The 19,252-nt window shown below is 29.6% G+C and overlaps 7 protein-coding genes across 7 annotated transcripts; 3 read left to right on the top strand and 4 right to left on the bottom strand.

The window, feature by feature from the left end:
- Positions 1 to 1,388: 1,388 nt before the first annotated feature.
- OCT59_008275 (uncharacterized protein) lies at positions 1,389 to 2,414 on the top strand (the record flags this gene model as incomplete). The annotated part of the gene is made up of 4 exons (XM_066142339.1): positions 1,389 to 1,426; positions 1,692 to 1,926; positions 2,287 to 2,336; positions 2,399 to 2,414. The coding sequence occupies 4 exons, from the start codon at positions 1,389 to 1,391 to the stop codon at positions 2,412 to 2,414; spliced, it is 339 nt and encodes a 112-aa protein (XP_065999229.1).
- Positions 2,415 to 5,799: 3,385 nt separating this feature from the next.
- OCT59_008274 (uncharacterized protein) lies at positions 5,800 to 6,564 on the bottom strand (the record flags this gene model as incomplete). Its single annotated transcript, XM_066142338.1, has 3 exons — positions 5,800 to 5,803; positions 5,955 to 6,050; positions 6,290 to 6,564. The coding sequence occupies 3 exons, from the start codon at positions 6,562 to 6,564 to the stop codon at positions 5,800 to 5,802; spliced, it is 375 nt and encodes a 124-aa protein (XP_065999228.1).
- A 1,006-nt stretch (positions 6,565 to 7,570) lies between these two features.
- OCT59_008273 (uncharacterized protein) lies at positions 7,571 to 9,722 on the top strand (the record flags this gene model as incomplete). Its single annotated transcript, XM_025311416.2, has 4 exons — positions 7,571 to 7,684; positions 7,761 to 8,134; positions 8,234 to 8,429; positions 8,516 to 9,722. 4 exons carry the CDS (start codon positions 7,571 to 7,573, stop codon positions 9,512 to 9,514), a joined length of 1,683 nt encoding a protein of 560 aa, XP_025171779.1. The 3' UTR covers positions 9,515 to 9,722.
- Positions 9,680 to 11,620, bottom strand: OCT59_008272 (uncharacterized protein). The gene is made up of 2 exons (XM_025311417.2): positions 10,243 to 11,620; positions 9,680 to 10,151 (listed from the first exon to the last, which is right to left on the bottom strand). Exons 1-2 carry the CDS (start codon positions 11,487 to 11,489, stop codon positions 9,986 to 9,988), a joined length of 1,413 nt encoding a protein of 470 aa, XP_025171780.2. The 5' UTR covers positions 11,490 to 11,620; the 3' UTR covers positions 9,680 to 9,985.
- Positions 11,621 to 13,628: 2,008 nt separating this feature from the next.
- OCT59_008271 (uncharacterized protein) lies at positions 13,629 to 14,481 on the bottom strand (the record flags this gene model as incomplete). Its single annotated transcript, XM_025320260.2, has 4 exons — positions 13,629 to 14,055; positions 14,120 to 14,147; positions 14,218 to 14,284; positions 14,371 to 14,481. The coding sequence occupies 4 exons, from the start codon at positions 14,479 to 14,481 to the stop codon at positions 13,629 to 13,631; spliced, it is 633 nt and encodes a 210-aa protein (XP_025171781.1).
- Positions 14,482 to 15,647: 1,166 nt separating this feature from the next.
- Positions 15,648 to 17,495, top strand: OCT59_008270 (uncharacterized protein). Its single transcript, XM_066142337.1, has 3 exons — positions 15,648 to 15,770; positions 15,865 to 15,906; positions 16,307 to 17,495. The coding sequence occupies exon 3, from the start codon at positions 16,343 to 16,345 to the stop codon at positions 17,237 to 17,239; it is 897 nt and encodes a 298-aa protein (XP_065999227.1). The 5' UTR covers positions 15,648 to 15,770; positions 15,865 to 15,906; positions 16,307 to 16,342; the 3' UTR covers positions 17,240 to 17,495.
- On the bottom strand, positions 17,235 to 18,520 carry OCT59_008269 (uncharacterized protein). The gene is made up of 3 exons (XM_066142336.1): positions 18,286 to 18,520; positions 17,829 to 18,155; positions 17,235 to 17,739 (listed from the first exon to the last, which is right to left on the bottom strand). The coding sequence occupies exons 1-3, from the start codon at positions 18,407 to 18,409 to the stop codon at positions 17,540 to 17,542; spliced, it is 651 nt and encodes a 216-aa protein (XP_065999226.1). The 5' UTR covers positions 18,410 to 18,520; the 3' UTR covers positions 17,235 to 17,539.
- Between the last annotated feature and the right edge of the window lie 732 nt (positions 18,521 to 19,252).

Genomic DNA, 19,252 nt, shown 5'->3' with positions numbered 1-19,252 from the left:
AACAACAGGGAAGAAAAAATGTAAAATTATTTGATCAATCCCTGCAAGTAAATTAAATCTCACAAATTAATTTGAATTTTGATTATAATTCTATAATATTATATGAGATATATGAGATTTTATTATTAATTCAATAATTATCAATTTCTATTAATAAAAGTTAAATGCTTAATGACGTTAAATTTAACATTATGGCTATAGATATGGCAGTCAATGATATCCTTGATGGACCAAGTAATTTCCATTACTGGTTCAAATTAATTAAAATTGGATTGTTCATTCTACTGCTTTTATTTACAAGGGTCTTTCAAATTTCAACATCATATTTTCGAATATATATAGAAATCATGATGCAATTATTTCATTAACCGAAAAAAATCAAGGTACAATAAAGTTTCTTATTCTTTTTCATCCTATTCACTCTCCCATACTCTTTTTAGTTCACATATTCTTTCAATTTACAATCTATCCTCTACTTTCAGATGAAAATACTTGGATGTAGCATTAAATAACTCTAGGATTAATTACATGATGGATTTTCTGCAGAATCTAATGGTTTGGAATAATAATTTAATGTTTCTATTTTAGATTTAAAAAGTTGCTTTTTCTGGATAGTTAGCCCGAAACTTTCCTTTTGGGCTTTTAAATAAGTTGGGCATACAAAAATGTTAAAAGGCGAATTAAATTTTAAACTACCCGTATTACCTATATAAAATGTAATAATTTTAATAATAATAAAATTAAAATATAGCTCAAAAATACTATGTCGCGTCTATACCACATTCATGAATACAATTATTACTTTTTTTTTTTGTGTTCATAAATTCAAAAAGTTTAATTTGATGATTTTTTAACGAAACTAATATTAAAATTAAATTATTTATAAGTCATCGACTAAAGAAAAGATCAACCAATCATTTTGCTGCGCCGCGGAGAAATTAGATCGAAAAATTTCAATAGTCTAATATGTTTATAATATATTTTATTTTATTTTTTGATGCAGTTTAGTCATTATGAGACTAATAAACTCAATTATAAGATTTCAGTACAATCAATAAATTGCGTAATTCATTTTAAATATATTCAGACAGTAAAATTTTTATCTTATAATTTTTGTACTGATTATTGATTTTCGTGATAAATTAATTGGTTTTCTATATAACTGATAATATTCGCATAAAAAATTAAAAAAAAGTATTTCTCTCGATTTCGTGTTTGCTTAACTCTTTAACTGTTTAACTTTTAAACTCTTATCGAGAGAGAGAACTAACGGAATATTTTTATTTTAACATTTTTATGATTCAAAAGTAAGTAGCACAGGTTTTCAAATTTCAATAACCAACCGGTTTTGTTGTATCACTAACCTGAATTTTCATAAGTTTTAATAAATGGGACAACTTGTGAAAGATTTCTTGAGACCCTTGAGGTAATTTAAATAGACAGATAGTTTTAGAGAGGGAAATTGGTTTTTTAATAAATTTATTCCGCAGTACTCTGCCGACATATGGCCCTTACCCTCCGATTCTTGTAAACACGAGCTGGGACGCTCTTTGCCTACTGTGGAGTTGCTATGTAAAGCTTAGCGACGCTCGAGAAACAAAAGGAATGGTTCACACGGAAACTGAGTGTTTTGAAAGGAAATATCGCCCACGTACAATAAATCTCACACAATACAAAACAACCAAATAAAGAGATTTATGGCCGGAGCCTCAATTGCTTTATACAAGAGAAACCGCTAGTACTGTATTAGCGACATCAATGTTGAGCCAAGAGCAAGAGAAGGTTGCGGAATCGAGGGTGAAAAATATGAAGATATTCCAAGGAGTGAATACTGTCGCAATAGAACAGGTCTCGACGCAATACCCCTTGCCCTTGGGCAATTGCTCCGAATATCTCCCGTGGGAAGCTCTATTAAATGGCAATCATGTAAATTTGTATTCCCACACATTACATTCACGTTAGAAATGATGGAAGTCAAGGACCTATGACTCAAACCCTTAGGGGAGTCGCAACTGTTCACCAATGGTAATCGAAGTGATCGTAAACGAATATGAACGTGATCATTTTGCATCCTACGTTGGCCGTGACAGGCGTGACACTCCAAAGTAACAAATCTTAATTGGATCAGATTTGGAAACTTATGTCGATGTGGTTCAAGAATTTGACTTTAACCATATTATACTTATTGGAGAGCGTGAACACGGAATGATCTTTTTAGATTGCTATGGTCGCGTTTTATGTCAGATATGATGTCTGGCGTTTTTTGGCCACTCGGAGATACTTTAGAAGAGGCAAGAACGAGGTCATGGACTTTATGGGTTGTCGATGAAGAGTAGGTATGTATGCTATTCTTAATTGTTTTTACCATTCATTTATATAACTTTCTTCTCTCTTCCAGATCGCGGTACTGTTGATAGATCAGGAAGATAAAAACCCCCCAGAAAATCGAGAAATTCCATAAGAAAAGCAAAATTAACGAGAAAAAAAACAAAAAGAAGAATAGCATACTTTTTTTGATTTTTTATATCATTTCACCTTTTTATAGTCTAATCACGGTTTTTACGCATTTTTCTTTATTTGCTTTTATAATTCTGTATAAGTACGTTTTACTGCATTTTATGATATATCATACTGTATATAACGCAAAATTACTGCTAAAATAAATAATCTAATAGCTTTATCGTGCATACTTAAATGGAGGATGGATAAAAATTCACGTTTCAGTTCCGCGGATCACTTTTGCCAAGAAAAATTTTTATTAATAGAGAAAAAAAAAATTTAATTACATTAATTACAAGATTAGGACGAAGCACGAACTACTAAACACGATTATTTTTTCGGCATCCCTCTATCCTAACCCTCTTCCTTTCAGGCTCTTCATCCGAACACTCTACCCTATCCTTCAACAATCCCACTATTATATACTCTCGCACTTATGCAATGCATGATACTCCCCCGATTCCTCCTTCAAGGCCTCCTTGGTAAATTCGATCGAGTAAGCGGTATCATTAGCCTTAGATATTTTCCTGGGCTATATAGAAGAAAGTACCAGTTCCGCCTTGTCGTGATAATAATCAAATCATTGCCAGTCCTCTCGCTTCGTTTACACGCGCTCTCAAGCTGAGCGGGAACTTTATGCTGTTTATTCTCTGTGATGCAAATAAAGTTCTCAGCTTTCTAATTCCTAGAAAGAACGGATTGCAATGTAAATGTGGGATTATAAAAAAAAAAATGTCCGGAGTAAAATAAAAATCTTATATAATCGAACCCGTCCTTCACCAACGATGCCATATTGTGGGCTCATGCTATCGTCTCGTCCATGACGATGTGGATAGCAGTACCACGGCATACTCATTACGAATGGTTTCCAAGCTACCTAGTTGTAATGTGCAATAGCAATAGGAGCGCAACCTAAGCAGATCTCTGTCATGCAATGCTTGAAAAGCTTATTGTCGTCACCTCATTCAAGCTAAGGTAAGACGAAAGTGCCCTCAATTTTTCTCCTTGCACTCCTTAGCGAAGTCCCCAGTATTCCAAAACTAAGAAACTCCACAATTCCAAGTCCTTCTTGCGCAAAAAAACTATAAGCTCTTTCGTATCCACCAGCGTAGTTTGGTTCAAGTTAAAAATACCCGCGTAACAGTATATTCAAAATCGTTTAATGGCCGAGAAACGGCCCTAACAATGCTTTATTTAATAAAATAAATCGTTGCCGACTAATACATAAAAAATTGCGAATATATCGCGTTACATGATGTGAATAAAAAAAATAATTATTCATTTTGAGAACGTGAATATGGACCTCTTTCCCCATATCTGATATTGTTCAAAATAAGGGAGAATATTGATACGCAAGTGGGAAATTTTTCTACTAGGGAAACGGCAAGAGAAATATATTTGTAAGATAGACTATCTCTTCATATATTAGTAATTTTTTAATCTAGCATAAGGAAAGTTCTAGATGTTACACATCTGATTTTTACTATAGGTAAATACAGCTATTTGTTTTATTGAAGAAGTTTACTAGGCTGAACTTGAACTATATCTACATGTTAGTACACAAAGTTAGTACATTGGTTTGTAATCTTTAAACTTTCATAAAACGTTTCCGGGTTTCACGTGATCTTTTCCTTGGAATTTTTCGTGAAACTTCTAAGATCGCCATTATGAATCATTTAAATTTCAGCCAATCAGAATCGCCCCGATCAAGCTGATAAATTTTTGGAAAAAAAAAATTATTTTTTTTTCTTATATTTAATTTAATTAAATTATGTTTTGTATTTTTAGTTTATAATGCACAAAATTTTGATATTCTTTAGTTAAATAAGTGATAGTTTTATAGATAATCTACGTTAAAGACATTCTCGCAGCATATTCTTTTTTTTTGATGTACTGCTATTGAAATAAAACTGAAATATACTTTGCATTTTACATACTTTTACTTTTATGTTTTCAAGTGAGGCAAAATTTTCAATTTATTCATTCAAATAAATATTCACATACATTCTCTTAAACTTTGAAATTCATTAGACGGAGAGAAAAATCATCAAGAATCATAGATTTTTGTTTAATCTGGTCCTTTTTCGTCCTTGAGTAGTAGAATGTGCTGTTTTGTTAGAAGGAAGATATTTTTTATTGATGGAACAACAAAGGTGGGAGTACATATTTTTAGCAATAGATGGACAATCAACATCATAGCGTGGTATTTTCAAAAGATCAGAATATTGAAGAATGTGAATGGGATTCATAAAGTATCCATCTCTAGCTTTGGTAGCAGGTTGCAAGAAACCATTATTGTTTTGTAGAAAGTCTATGACCTGTGGTTTCACAGCAGATTGTATTTTGCAGCGTTTGAAATGAATGAAATCAACTGAATAGGCGCATAAATTACAATGATTTTCAATCCAAAACCATGGTACAAAACATTATGAGAAGGTATTTGCGTCTTTTTGAATTTTGTCCCGTCTTATTAATTCTTCTGCCCTTTCTTTATCTGTACCTTTAATCTTTACATTTTCAAATGGATTAGTGAGTGTATCTACATAATGAGCATCAAACTTTCTTTCCAAAAATCTCCAAATATCACACAAGGCTTCTCCTACATATCAAAAATTTTGAGTAGCCAATTCCGGATTTATTACCCTTCCTTGTGTATTCAAATGTGCCATACCTCTTTCTACATTGATTATCTTGTGGCATGTATCAATAATCTAAATCAAATTTCTTGAAGAGATGATACTATGCTTTATATTTTTAAAAAATCTAAGATTTCATATCCAGACTTTTCATACACTACAATCAGCTTATGAACCCATATGAGTAGCAGATCATGATTTTCTTACTGGACATGGGTAAAAGTTAATTTCATCGGTATATTCCCAAGTGATTCAAATGATGAACTTCGAACAGGACAATTTGTACGTCCTCAGTGGTCTTTTGGTACATCTTCAGTTACTCATATGCAAGACCTTAATAGTCTTACATGGATTTCAAATACAATGATGTGTTAAAATAAATGGAAATATTCAATTTGTCATATTGAGAAATAATAACACTCATATCAGCAAATAATGAAGCAAATTGTCTTGCACATTTAACAGATGCAAGACAGCAATGACTATCAGGATGTTCTCGTGTTTCAGTATGTGCCATTCCAGCTACTGCAACCCACGAGGCAATAGATAATTTTAACGTAGTTCGTACCATATATACATCGTATCTTTCCTCACAAATTTTCAACTATATGGATATCCGCACTTTATCTCGCGGATGGAGGATGAACGGATTGTAACACTATGTTTACCTACAATAAATATCAAGAAATTTTCAATGCTTATGTATATAGATAGTATCATGACAAAAACTGCAAACTATACTCCAAACCGTGCTGATGTTTGCCGCAAAGCAGCAAGAAAATTAAAAACAAAGATTCTGCAGAAATTGATAAACAATACCTGGCAGTTCCATTTAACTTAAATGATATACAAACAATGAGACCAAAGCATTCTATATCAAGAGAAGATCCTATTTCACCCCTCCTATCATTCATTCTATAGATCAACACTGGAAATTCCACTTAAATCAGCCCAAAGGAGAGCATCTGATGAGATTAAAATGATTGAAAGAAAGACAGCTGAATTGGAACAAATGTCAATATTACAACCGACTCTCAAATTCGGAATGATATATACATGAAAATTCAAATCTAATAAAGACAAAATCATGAAGTTAAAAAAGAAATGCAAAAATATATTCAAAGATTGTAGAGCTAAAAATTAAAAATGCTTACTGATTAGGAAGTCGTGGACGTGGTCGGCCTCCAATACCCAGATTTGTATGACCAAATTTATAATTCAGTTGAATTTGGATCAACTGATGCGAAACAGTAGTTAAAGGAGCGTCGTCCGCGGATACGAATATATAACCCGAGGATAAAATCCGAGGATCATCCATCGGATATCCGGATTCCGGATCAAAATATAACGTTAGGTGGAATTGATATATTGGTTTATTATTAACGTTTGGCGGCTCATTTTCAATATTCAAAATGAATATTAATGACATTTAAATTTAAAAAAAAATTCAAAATATAAAATAAAGCCAAGTGAGTTAAAAGCTCCATATATTTATTAATATATAAACATAAATTTTAATATCTTGCAAAATTTGGATGAAAAATCAAGAATCCAAAGAAAAAAAAAGTAATAGAAATTGTATTGACAGAAAATTTGTCAATATCGATGTCCCGTGATTGAAGACCCGTATATAACTATATTGTAAAAGGAAACAAATAGGTAAATCAAATAACCATGTGATTAACCATTTTTAAACTACTTATGGCTATCTATATGAGACCGGGAATAAGTAAACGAAAATTCCCGATCATTTATTAACAGTTAATCACTCGCAAGTTATTAAACTATTCTGAGTACAATAGTTGAGAAACACTTGTAGACTCTAAGTGAATTTTATTTTAAGGCATACTAGCATATACACTTACGAAATAATTATAATTACAAGAATTTCACATTTTAAAATTTAATTACTTTATTTATATAATTATACACCAATTAATGTTTATTTATCTATCATTTGGAAAATCAGAATGTTTCAACTTTCATTGTTAAAATAATGTTGGCTTTATTTTTGTTTTAAAGTAAAATCCGAACTGTATTGACTGTATTTATAGAAATCATGCTCAGATCTAATATTTTATGGCATTTAGAAATTAGATTCAAAGTTAAAATAAAAGAATTTTCTTTATCAGGACTTTAAATAAATATTTATAAGTAAAACAATATACGCTTCAATAGTTTTCCCATATCATTGTTATAATTCCGACTCACAATAAAGTATAAACCAATCAGATCTGTTTATCTAAACCCTGTCTAGAACCTGACTCCGATTAACGTGACACCGATAAAGATTTTCGGCGAATCATCAATCAGGTTAAATGCAGATTATTGATTCATTGGGGAGTATCTTTTTTAGGTAGCAATCGTCAATTTTTTTGTATTATAAAATCGGCGAAAAGAAAAAAAAATTTTTATTTTTTAATTAGAATTTTAAAATGACTAGTAATAAATCTTCAACTGCGATAAGTCCATTTGATTTATTACCAGATGAGATCTGGTTAAAAATATTTACAGAATTACCGGTAGCAACGATTTGTCTTTGTCGAGTGGTAAATTTTTTTCTTTTTTCATAAATTTTTTTTTCTCACGAATACTCCAATAACTAAAATAATTTTTTTTATATAGGTTTCTAAAAAATGGTATTATTTGTCATTAGACGAAACGTTATGGCAATATCATAGTTCACATTTATTTAAACCTGGACCCTTACCACCAAGAACTAGCTCAACATTGAACAGTTGGGAAAGTTTTTATAGACTTCAAATAAATTGGCAAAGAGGAAACGCAACAAAAACATTCAATTTCAAAGCCCATAATAATAAAGTCGTGGCACTAAAATTGAGAGGAGATATTTTAGTTACAGGATCAACTGATGATTTTATTGGAGTATGGAACATTAAAACTGGTGAATGCAAAAATAAAATTGAAGTTGGAGCTGATATTATTTGTGTTGATTTTATCGAACATAAGGATGTGATTGCTTGTGGATCATATTATGGGTAATGTCATAACTTTCAAATTAAAAGAATAATGTTTTTTTTCCTGCTTAAAAAAAAAAATATTAACGACCGTTAACTTTATAATTATGGCATATAAAGTGAATTTGGATGTAAATTGATTTCTTTTTCAACGGGAGAGACTCTTGGAAAATTTGCAGAAGAGCAGTGGATAGGAACTCAATGTATGGATATGAATGATGAATACATTGCATTAGGAACTTTTAAAGGGATGATACATGTACTATTATGGAAAGATGGTAGAAAAGTAGCATTATTTCACGTTCATTCAAATAGGGTAAGTTTTATATTGAATTAATGGTTTGTTTTTATTGACAAAGTACGAAACTTTTTTTTTTTTAATAAAATAAAATTTGATAACAGGTTGCAGGTGTTCGCTTACTTGGTAAAAATATTGTTATGTCTGTTTCATCAAATGGGGCTATCGATATATTTGATATCACATCAAGTGGATTACTTTATCAATATGTTCCATCGAGGACATCTATCAATATATGTTCATTTGATAATAATGTAGATGGTCATGATATATTATGTATTGCACCATCTGGAGCGATTTTTCACATTAGATGGGAAGATTTACCTCCTCCTTCTTTCAATGAAGGAGAAAGAGAAGGGGAAGATGAGAGGATAAGAAGGATATATTCAAGAGAACCAATGATGATTTATGAAAATAATAACGTACCATGTAGATTACTTTGTGCAGGAATTGACTCAAAATATAATCACGGTGTAATTGGATCATTAATATCATATCCACCACAAGGTCATTTATTAATTTATCCGAAAGTTAATTCAGAAAGTGTAGATGTAACAAATGGAATCCGTGGATTTAATGAGGTCACATTGCCTCCTTCGATTGATACTACCGTATTTAATATATTAGATATCGATGATGAAAGAGTTGTTGCTGGTTGTACGCGAGGTTGGATTTATTGTTTTGAATTTACTGTTGATCAAGAGAAAGAAAAGAAGGAGGAAAATGTAAAGGGGGAAGAGGAAAATGAAGAAATTAAGAATTCCAGGTTATCATTTAAGACCACTCAAAGTCGTTTGTCCCTGAAAAAATTCTCAAATAGTGTGCCGGTAAAGACTAAATGCAATACTTGGCCAAATGAGAAAGAAGCTAATAATAACAAAGAAAATTCGACTGAAAATTTGATTGAAAATTTGTATGTTAATTGTAGTTTTGAAAAATTTGATTCTGATCAAGAAAGAGGACATGAAGAAATAGAAGAGAAGGAAGGGGAGGAAAAGGAGGAAACTAAACAAGTTCAAAATGGGAACGAAGAATTTACTAATGAAGAAAATTTTATCAAAGATATCAAAGATCTTTATTGTAATAACAAAGTTTTTATTTAAAATATTCTCCATTTTAATTATATAAACAGTAATGTATGGCATTTGTAGATATATACCAATTATAATTAATATACACCCATTTATTTATATTTTATTTTATTTTATTTTTTTTCAAAAAAAAAACAACCAATTTATACGTATTAAAAGGAATAATAAATTATATAAAGTGTATAATAGCATTCATTATACATTAAAAATTCTGTATTGTATATTTGCATTTTATTGAAATACAATGTTTCATAGAAATACACTATAAGCGAAAAAAATAAGAAATATATATTTGAGATTAATAGTACAAACAAAATAATACAACTTAAAGAAAGTAACTTCTTTAAGTAAAAGAAAAAAAATGTTCTTTCAACTCCACACATTATATTAAAATATATATGTCTATATATATATGTATATTGTACGAAAGAAAAAAAATTGTTCAATATATAAAAATAAGAAAAAAAAATAATAATTTTTGAATTAATGTTTGCCATCATAAAGAGCAATAGGAGGTATCGCAAATAAAATGGCAGTAGTTATTATAGCAGCTAAAGTATCCCACATCATAAAAGTCAAAGCACGTTTTCTGTGCGCATATAAAATTGAACGTTCTTTAATCTTATGAAATCGAAATAATTTGTGTTCACTACGTTCAAAAGAATGAAAAAAGTACGTTAAAAAAAAGTGCATAATAAACATAACTAACAGCATATAACTTAGTTTATTACTATCCATACCTTACACCAAATATTATCAAAGGAGGAAGAAAACGAGTAGCAGCAGTTTGTAATAAGATCCAACCTAGCCAGATAGGAAGAAACCCCCAAAGTCTTACTAATCTATTATCTAAACCCATAAAAATATAATATAATTCTAAGGCGAGACCAAATGTTAAAGCCGCTATACCCAAAGGTAAAGCAATTATGGCATGTATATGAGTTAAATTCATATCAATAGCTGCTTGTATGAATTTTGGAAAGTATATCACATTCATAATATGATAAACATAAGATTTTGCCGAAGAAAATACAACAGGATTAAATCTTCCTTGACGTTCAATTAAATCTTGCATTGTTATACGATTTTGCTCCGGTAATATATTCATGTGACCATACTTTTTATAAATAACTAGAGCGGATTTTGCTAAATCTTCTTCGTTAACTCTCTTTACAATTTCAGGTTGTTTGTAATCTGATGATGATCTATCTTCTGAAATTACAGTAATTTCATAATTATTTTTACTATCACTACTGTCATAAAGTGCTCCAGCATATCTATTTGAAGAAGAGTAACGACGATTATTTGATTTAACTACAGGATTTTTTGAATCAATTGATGAAGGTGCAACAGAAGGAGCGACTGTACCATCAGTACTTGAATTACTATCATTATAATCATTGGAAGGTTCCCAATCTTCACCTTCTTCGTCTTCATCATCGCCCTCAACTCCTGTATCTTCTTTATCCTTTCCTCTTCTATTAATAGTATTTTCACTTTGTCTTCTTTCTCTTGACTTTTTTATGTAATCCTGATATTCTCGCCAAGATTCAAATAGGTTTTCATGAGTAACAACATCTAGCCAAAAATTTAAATTTTCTTCTCCATGCCAATCTTGCCTAAGATAAGCATAAAAATTATATTGTGATAATGGTGACCCTGATTTATTCATTAATACTTTATCCAATGAAGGGAAAAATGTTCCATCAAAACCCATTGTTACATTATCTGACATAAAACTTGGAGTTGCATTATTATAATAAAGATCTTTTTCTCCTATTCCTATTCCTGTTCCATTAACACTTTCTTCTGTATTTTCATCTAATATTACTTCTTTTGTAGGTGAAAATTCTTGAGAAGTATTACTACGTTGATTTTGATTTTTTCCGGCACCAAAAGCTATTTTTGGTATTGATAAGGAAGTATTATTATTCGATGAATGTTTTGATAATATAAATGCTTCATTTTTATCATAACCTTCCATCATTTAAATTTTTTTTTTTCTTTTTTTTTGACTAGCAAAAAAAAATGAGTGGAGATAGTGTACGCAGCACTTATTTCGTTATTAAGTTATCGTTAATTTTATTAAAAAAAAAGGTGCTAACGTTTAAGTTAGCCGTTGAAAAAAAATATTATTGAAATATAAAATATAATGCTATATAAATAATATATTAAAATACAAGGTATACTTTTTAGGGTAACAAAAGAGAAAACAAGGATATTATTTGAAAGATAAACGGAAAGGGAAAATATTTAAAAAAAGAAAAAAGAAAAAAAGGGAAAAGGGAAAAGAAAGTAAGATATATCTTTTAAATGTGGAAATGTGGTGTAATGAATATAATTAAGAAGGAACCAAAGACAACTAATTTAACACTGATTTGTACGACAAATCAAAAAAAAAAAAATTTGGAATATCTCGAGAATATAATAATAGTAATTTACCGGATTTAGAGTCTCACGTTTCCGATTTTGTATAATTATTTGATTAAAAAGGAATCGCGATTGAAGTAATTTTGAAATAAATATTAAATATTTAACGAAAATACCGCCAGCTCTACTTCTAATAAAGTTATAAAGTAATACAGGTTCTTTACTCGATTTATCATAAGATCTACCAAAGAATTTATAACGGAAATCGCGATAATTCCTAGTTAAGTAAGTCTAAGTCCAGCAACATTAAGCATAACTTGTATTGAAGCGGGAAATCATAAAAATAGAGATTTGATTGGACAATTGACAATTAGCAAATGGAATAAACAATTTTAAAATAATTGTGCAACGACATGGGTTTTTTGCACATCATTGCCGGGTACCAATAAACTTTTTAGATAATAGAAAAATAAATATTACAAAATGCATAAATATGCAATGTTGTTATTTTTTCTTTATCGGAAAAAAAATTAAACTGGATAAAAAAAAGATCTTTAACTCGAAAAAAAGAATTTTACAAATATTTATGAAATATTATCTTTTATAAATAGGAATTTTTACGATACTTGTTTATGGATAAAATTATATTGAATTAACAAAAAAAAAAGTATGTACCAAATATTTTGACACAAATATGTGATATATTGACTTGTATGGCATCGAAACTTAATTCCTTCAATAAATTAGGAAATTTTCAATTACGATGTTAACGAAACATTTTTCATATTTGTCATCGGATATCTATATATATAACAAAGAATCCGAGTTTTCCTTTAAAAATACGTAAATAGGTAATTAAATGCTAAGAAATTTTCCATAGAACTTCATATGAATTTCGAACATATAAATATGTTTCACGAGTTGGGTGAGAAATAACATATATTTTACAAATGTTTACATAAATTTATGCCGTCTAATTTATGATGGCAACACAGAGCCATACTTTGACTTAACACAAATCTACACTTGACATTTTGATCATTTCACGATTTTTCACGTGCATTTAAAATCAATTAGACAGAACTTTGAAGGGTCCAAATACTGATTCCATTTAATGTCTTACTTTGAGTTTTCGCCGTAAAACTCAACAAAATTTCTAATCAACGAATTCACCCTGCTTTTATAAATTCTATCTAGGTAATTTGGTTTGTTGTAGAGTTCTGCAACTTACCCCGTTATCCAATCGTATCGTCCACTAGTAATTTTAATCAACTTTCGTTTTTTCTTTATATTAGTGATCTTTGATAATATTTTGTACTGTATACCTTAACGTATTATTGAATTTTGTCATAAGAAATTTAATAAACGTATTACTAAATTGAATGAAAAACTCCTTTCCTCCCGCAAAAAGACTTGGAGTATCTCATATTTCAATTCAGTCGATAAATGATTTAATATATTAGTTAAGGAATTTTTCCTACATTTCTTAGCCATAAAGTCTTTATGGAATCACTGTACTAATATTCCATTAGAAACATTATAATAAACATTTCGTTTGTATTATGCATGCAGTATAGTATGGGTTCATCCAATGTTACTATTTTTGGTAAATTGAACAATTATGAAATGTAAAAAAAAAAAAAATTCAATTGACCAATGATACATACGACTTTAAACCATCAATTTATTTGAATTTTTTAGCACAGTAAGTAGTTAATAGGATGTTTAGATAATTTCGTTATAAAAAGTTGTTCATCTAGCATATAAAGAAATTATCATCTTCTCCAAAATCACATTTACTTGCTCCCACCTTATAAAATATCCAAGCAGCACCAATTGGTTCCTGTTTAGGCTGAGCTACAGGGTTAAAGTACGCATTAGGGTGAAGTGTGCGAACGTTTTGGCGTACAGTGTAGAGTTCAGTCATAGTTGAAAAGTGAAATATAAGAAGTGAATTTCCATCTCTGCGGTTATTTTGTTGGAGACTATCGATCGCAAATGCATTCATCACCATTTGATAATTTTGTAATGTATGTTGATTTATCCAATTGTGATTTGGAGAGATTATAAGCACAGGTTCAAAATCTTTCACTTTATCAAGTTGTTTATCATACTTTTTAATATCTTTATTAGAGGCTTCTGGGAAAATAGTTTTAAGAGCTTCTCGAGTAGTTAAAAATGTTCTAAAAGTAATTGTGGAAAAAGTATTAATACAATAGCTTAGTATAAATTACGCATCATACTTACTCATATTCGTCGTCTTCTGAATAAGTTACTATATGGAAAATATTTGAGATTATCGTTATATAAAAGCACGTGAAATCTAATTTGTGATTGATATCCACCTTTCAATAACTGAATAATAACGAATACATCAGCGATAACTAAAGCAAAAAAGACGAATGGTAAAGCCTAAAGAGTGCGACATGTGAACAAGTTAAAGAGGTGACAGAGGTTAAAAAAAAAATTGTTAGAGCGAGAAAACATGTCATACAGACCAGCCAACCTAGAAACGTGCACAAGGGAAGGATCACAGCATAAGTGAACCAAATAAACCACGCAAGAGGTGATAAGAGTGACATTAACAAACTAATTTTTTGTAAAAACATCTTTAATTACTTTTATAGAGCAGTGGTCTCTTAATGTAAAGAAAGATATGACAGATATGAATTATTCATGGGATGAGTACTTATAAAAAAACCAACCCGATTATTAAGCGTGCTCATCAAATTTCATGCATGTGATCTTGAATTCTGTCGTCAAACAAGTGATTACGTAGCACTCGTTGAAAATTATTTCTAAAATATTCGAACTATCTTTAAGATTAGCAAGGCTCGTTCTCGTAATACATAGTGAGATCCGAATTTCGTGGTAACATTGTATTCTCAGCGGACTACAATTCCTAAAAGTTCGCTATAATAACGCAGCACCTCATGTTCTTTTTCACAAGGACGTATCACGATCATTATGCATATTATTTGTTACATGGTTGAAGTACGCGAGTACGTGTCACCTCGCACCTATAATTATTTACCAAGCCATAGATTATCAGGTAGATTTACTGAGTTTAGAAATTAGGGGTGATTTATTGTTGAAAGAAAATATCACGCACGCGCACGACCTTTTCCAAAAGAAACTAATACAAGTGTAAATCATTTTACAGTTTGTACTGCCTCTACATAACATGATAATCAAAGAAAAAAACTTCGACGTTCGATTTTTGAATAAATTGTGACATAACGTAAGGTTTCTCTGGTGCCGGCAAAGAGCGGCTCAAATATGGAACGCCAAAGAAAGTTGTCTAGTATTTACCATAATTCGACTTTGTTTCCTGATTAGTGGCTCTTTAACGCTCCCCAGATGGATGTTTATACACGAAAATTTTCAGTTCATTATAGTATCATGCGAGTTTAGAATCAAAGCAAATCTTTTTATGCCCCTTGTTAAATAAATTAAATTAATCAAATCATATTTATACCCTCAAAAGTCAAACCTCGACTTAAAAACCTAACCTGTGATGCTGTTTAAATAGGCTAAAATTTAAACTCGATATTTAACTAGTATTACGTAATGCGAATTACCAATTATGGTTAATAAACTTTAAAAAAAAAAAGTATATAAATAATAGAGATAGCTTAAAATATTAAACTCTCTCCCTGAATTAGAACGTTCGTAACTTCATAACGTTTTTAAAACTTTTTTTATTTTTTTACTTTATATTATCATTTTTAAAAGTATTTTATTTTTATTTTATTTTATATTATTATTTTTTTTTCATCACAATAATAAACTTGACGCGTCTTAAAAAGAAACAAACCTTTATTTTCTTTTTTTCTCATTCCTTAAAATTCAAAGAGTTTTAATAATTTAAAGTTGTTTTTCATCAAAATTTTTTCTGGTAAACGTATAATTCCTTTTTATAAGTGATATAAGTTATTTAAAAGAACTGTTACTAAAATTAAAAAGTCGCGTCTTTTTTTACTTTGATTTAGAGCATAAGACTTTGTATTTGTCAAAATCTATAGGAAAAGAAGGTAAATATATTGTGTATATATATATTTTTCATACGTGCGTATTTTATTTCTTTTTTTTCTTTGTTTGTTTGTTTTTTATGAATAGATTTCTTAAACAAACGCGTTAATAATATTAAAGTATTTAATCTTTTCGAATATTCAATATACGTTCGCCTTCCCATATAAAAAAATTTGTTAGTATCAAATGGTTTCTTCTGCTAAACTTGAAATAGTTTCACAAGGGTGTAACGAAGTCGAAAGTCCCAAAGAGACTTCTTCGCCTAAAAGTAGTGAATTATCACTGAACTCGAATCAATCTAATGATTCTTCTCTTGATAGTGAAAATATAAATTTTGAAAATGAAACTATAAATTCTTCTTCTCCTACTTTAACTTCACTTCATTCTTGTCCTTCAACACAGCAACAACAATCATTTAGTCGGAATCACGATAATTTTATGAACGTTCAAGATATCGATACTTCTCAAAATATACAACCTACCCAAGGACCAACTCCTGCAGCTACTCCCACACAAAAATTGTCACCCAGACTTTCAATCTCCGAACAAAACATTTCACAATCCAATCCAGAATTAAGATCTTTACTATATTCTCATCAACATTTACCATTGCAACAACAGCAATATCTTGAACATATATTTGCCGAAGATCAATACAGATTACAACAAATGATACAATCACAGGCATCTTTGGGACAAATGGTGCCAACAAGTTATTGTCCTCAACAACATCAACAATATCAAATATTGACTGATTGTGTACAAGTACAAATTGAAGATCCGTCAACAGCTTTTTTACAACCATATCAACCTCAATCTTCGCATTCAGAAAATTCCAATTCAATGTCGCGTCATCAAGATAACGTTCAAAGAAAATCACAATCTATATCTGAAAGTGAACGACAAAGACGTCGACTTGAGCGTAATCGAGTCGCGGCAAGACAATGTCGTGAAAGAAAGAAGGTGTATGTCTCAAGCCTTGAATCAAAAGTGGCACGACTTGAAGAAGAAAATGCAAAACTTCGTAGTGAAGTTTTGAAATTGAGTGCGAAATTACTACAAAGTCCTGTTGATTTTCAAGAAAATGAGAGACTGTATATTTTAACCGAGGAATTAAAAGCTAGATTGTATGCACAAGAACAACAATATCAACAATCAAATCAGCACCCATTACAAGAACAACAAGAGCAAGAGCAGCAAGTACAACAACAACAACAGGTGCAACAACAAAAGCAGGAACAACGACAAAACAAGAAGCAACTAGTTGTTAATAAAGAACATAATAATTCGTTACTATTAGAAGATGCTGTAAAGGATGAAGATAATGGGTTGTAAATGACATTCATTAATGATTGTATGAATAAAATATATTCTTTTATTCGCGATGTAAAATCCAGTTGTAGGGGGGTATTTTTTCGCATAAAGTTTTTTATGCAGATTTTCTTTTTACTATTAATTAGAATTATTTTTTTTCTTTTGTTTGAATTTTAACTTGTACTTTCGTAATTAACTAAAAAAATTAACTTAAAAAAAAAAAAAAAAAAAGTTTCATAAAATAAACACACACGACTTTCTTATTTACTTAAATTAATAATTATTGATGTAAAAATTAAATCATGACACATTTCCTCTTATTTAGAAAGGTGATTTTGCTAAACGAAGGTATGGTTTAACAGTTCTGAAACCAGGGAATAATTTCTCGGCTTCTTCATTAGAAACACCAGGATGAACAATAACTTCATCACCCTTCTTCCAATTAGCAGGAGTAGTGATACGATGTTTATCACCAAGTTGAAGGGAATCAATGACACGAATGACTTCATCAAAATTACGTCCTTCATTAAAAAAAAAAATTGAAATTACTTTTTAAAACAAATTAAAAATACTAAAAGATTTCGAATCCCTTAAACGATCAAAAACATACCAGTTGAAGCAGGATAAGTGATCATCAAACGAATGATCTTTTTAGGATCAATGATGAAAACACTTCTAACAGTGAATGGAATTCCTTTTGTATCAACATTAGTAATATCTTGATGGTCTAACATATCATATAAAGCGGAAACTTTTCTCTCATGATCAGCGATAATTGGGAAATCAACATTAACATTATTAACTTCATTAATATCATCAACCCATTTTTCATGATCAGATAATTCATTTGCAGAAAGTCCAATAACTTTCACACCACGGTCAGCAAAATCTTTAGAACGACGAGCTACTTCTCCAAGTTCTGTTGTACAGACTGGAGCTTTTTTATAAATATGAGGAGAAAGAGAATTTTTTTTTTTTAAAAAAAAAAAGTTATTTACATATTTACATTTCAAAAAAAAAAAAAAAAAGATTGAAAAGGTAAATTAAAATACGAAAAAGAATCTTACTAAAGTCAGCAGGATGAGAGAATAATATAGCCCAAGAACCACCAATGTATTCGTGAAAATCAATATCACCTTTGGTAGTTTGAGCTTTAAAATTTGGTGCAATACTTCCTAAACGTAAAGACATTTTTCAATTAAAAAAAAAAGATTTTTTTTGTAAAAAAAAAAAAAGAACAATTATTTTTCGTTAAAGATTTCGAGTTGGATCTTTTTTTTTTAAAAAAAAAACCTGAATTCTTGTGAACAGGAAAGATGAGATAATTTTATATCAAAAGTTTGATCAAATAAGTTAATACATTTAGAGAATGATAACTCCCCTTTTGTATTAGTAATGTTAAGAAATGTAACATTAATCTTTGATTGATTTGAAATATGATTGGATAAAAATTGCATCATTGATTTATTAGATATCTTGTACTTTTTAAACTTGCGGTATAATGATAAATATCACGCAAGTTACGCAATATATAATTTAAAACGAAGGGATTTACAAAATATTAATAATAACTGCGTCCCCCTCAGCTTTTTTTTTTTCAAACAAAAAAGGATATCTTTTTTAACAAGGAAAAATGAAAAAAAATAATTTTTTTTTATTTATTTTTGAGTAATTAATGAAATTGAAATTTCAAATGAAAATGACGACTTTTTTTTTAAAAAAAAATTTATAAATCACATTATTGAAAATTTTGGCATCTTTTGAATCAATTATTAACATCATACTTTTTAAATCAAATTATTTGACATCTTTTATTACAAATCAGTAAAAATTTGGGGCAACTTTACTGTTTTTAAAATCAAAATTTTTTGACACCTTTTTTACTGTTTTTAAAATCAAATTATTAAAAAAAATTTTGACATTTTTTATATTTTTAAATCAAATCATTAAAAAAAAAATTTTTGACATCTTTTTTTACTGATTGATTTACGATGATTTACAATTAAAAAAAAATTTTTTTTTTTTTACTCCCGT

Source organism: Rhizophagus irregularis, chromosome 16 (genome assembly GCF_026210795.1).
Source record: "Rhizophagus irregularis chromosome 16, complete sequence".
Lineage (NCBI taxonomy): Eukaryota > Fungi > Glomeromycota > Glomeromycetes > Glomerales > Glomeraceae > Rhizophagus > Rhizophagus irregularis.
This window is presented reverse-complemented; position numbering and strand designations above follow the sequence as displayed.

What these genes read in the sequence shown, in the direction of transcription:
- OCT59_008272 (XM_025311417.2), bottom strand. Translation starts at nt 11,489, where the DNA reads ATGATGGAAGGTTATGATAAAAATGAAGCATTTATATTATCAAAACAT. An exon ending in TTGATAATATTTGGTGTAAG is followed by an intron (nt 10,152 to 10,242) that starts GTATGGATAGTA and finishes TTTTGAACGTAG; the next exon opens with TGAACACAAATTATTTCGAT.
- OCT59_008270 (XM_066142337.1), top strand. Translation starts at nt 16,343, where the DNA reads ATGAACGTTCAAGATATCGATACTTCTCAAAATATACAACCTACCCAA.
- OCT59_008269 (XM_066142336.1), bottom strand. Translation starts at nt 18,409, where the DNA reads ATGTCTTTACGTTTAGGAAGTATTGCACCAAATTTTAAAGCTCAAACT. An exon ending in CTCTCATCCTGCTGACTTTA is followed by an intron (nt 18,156 to 18,285) that starts GTAAGATTCTTT and finishes TTTATAAAAAAG; the next exon opens with CTCCAGTCTGTACAACAGAA. An exon ending in CACTTATCCTGCTTCAACTG is followed by an intron (nt 17,740 to 17,828) that starts GTATGTTTTTGA and finishes TTTTTAATGAAG; the next exon opens with GACGTAATTTTGATGAAGTC.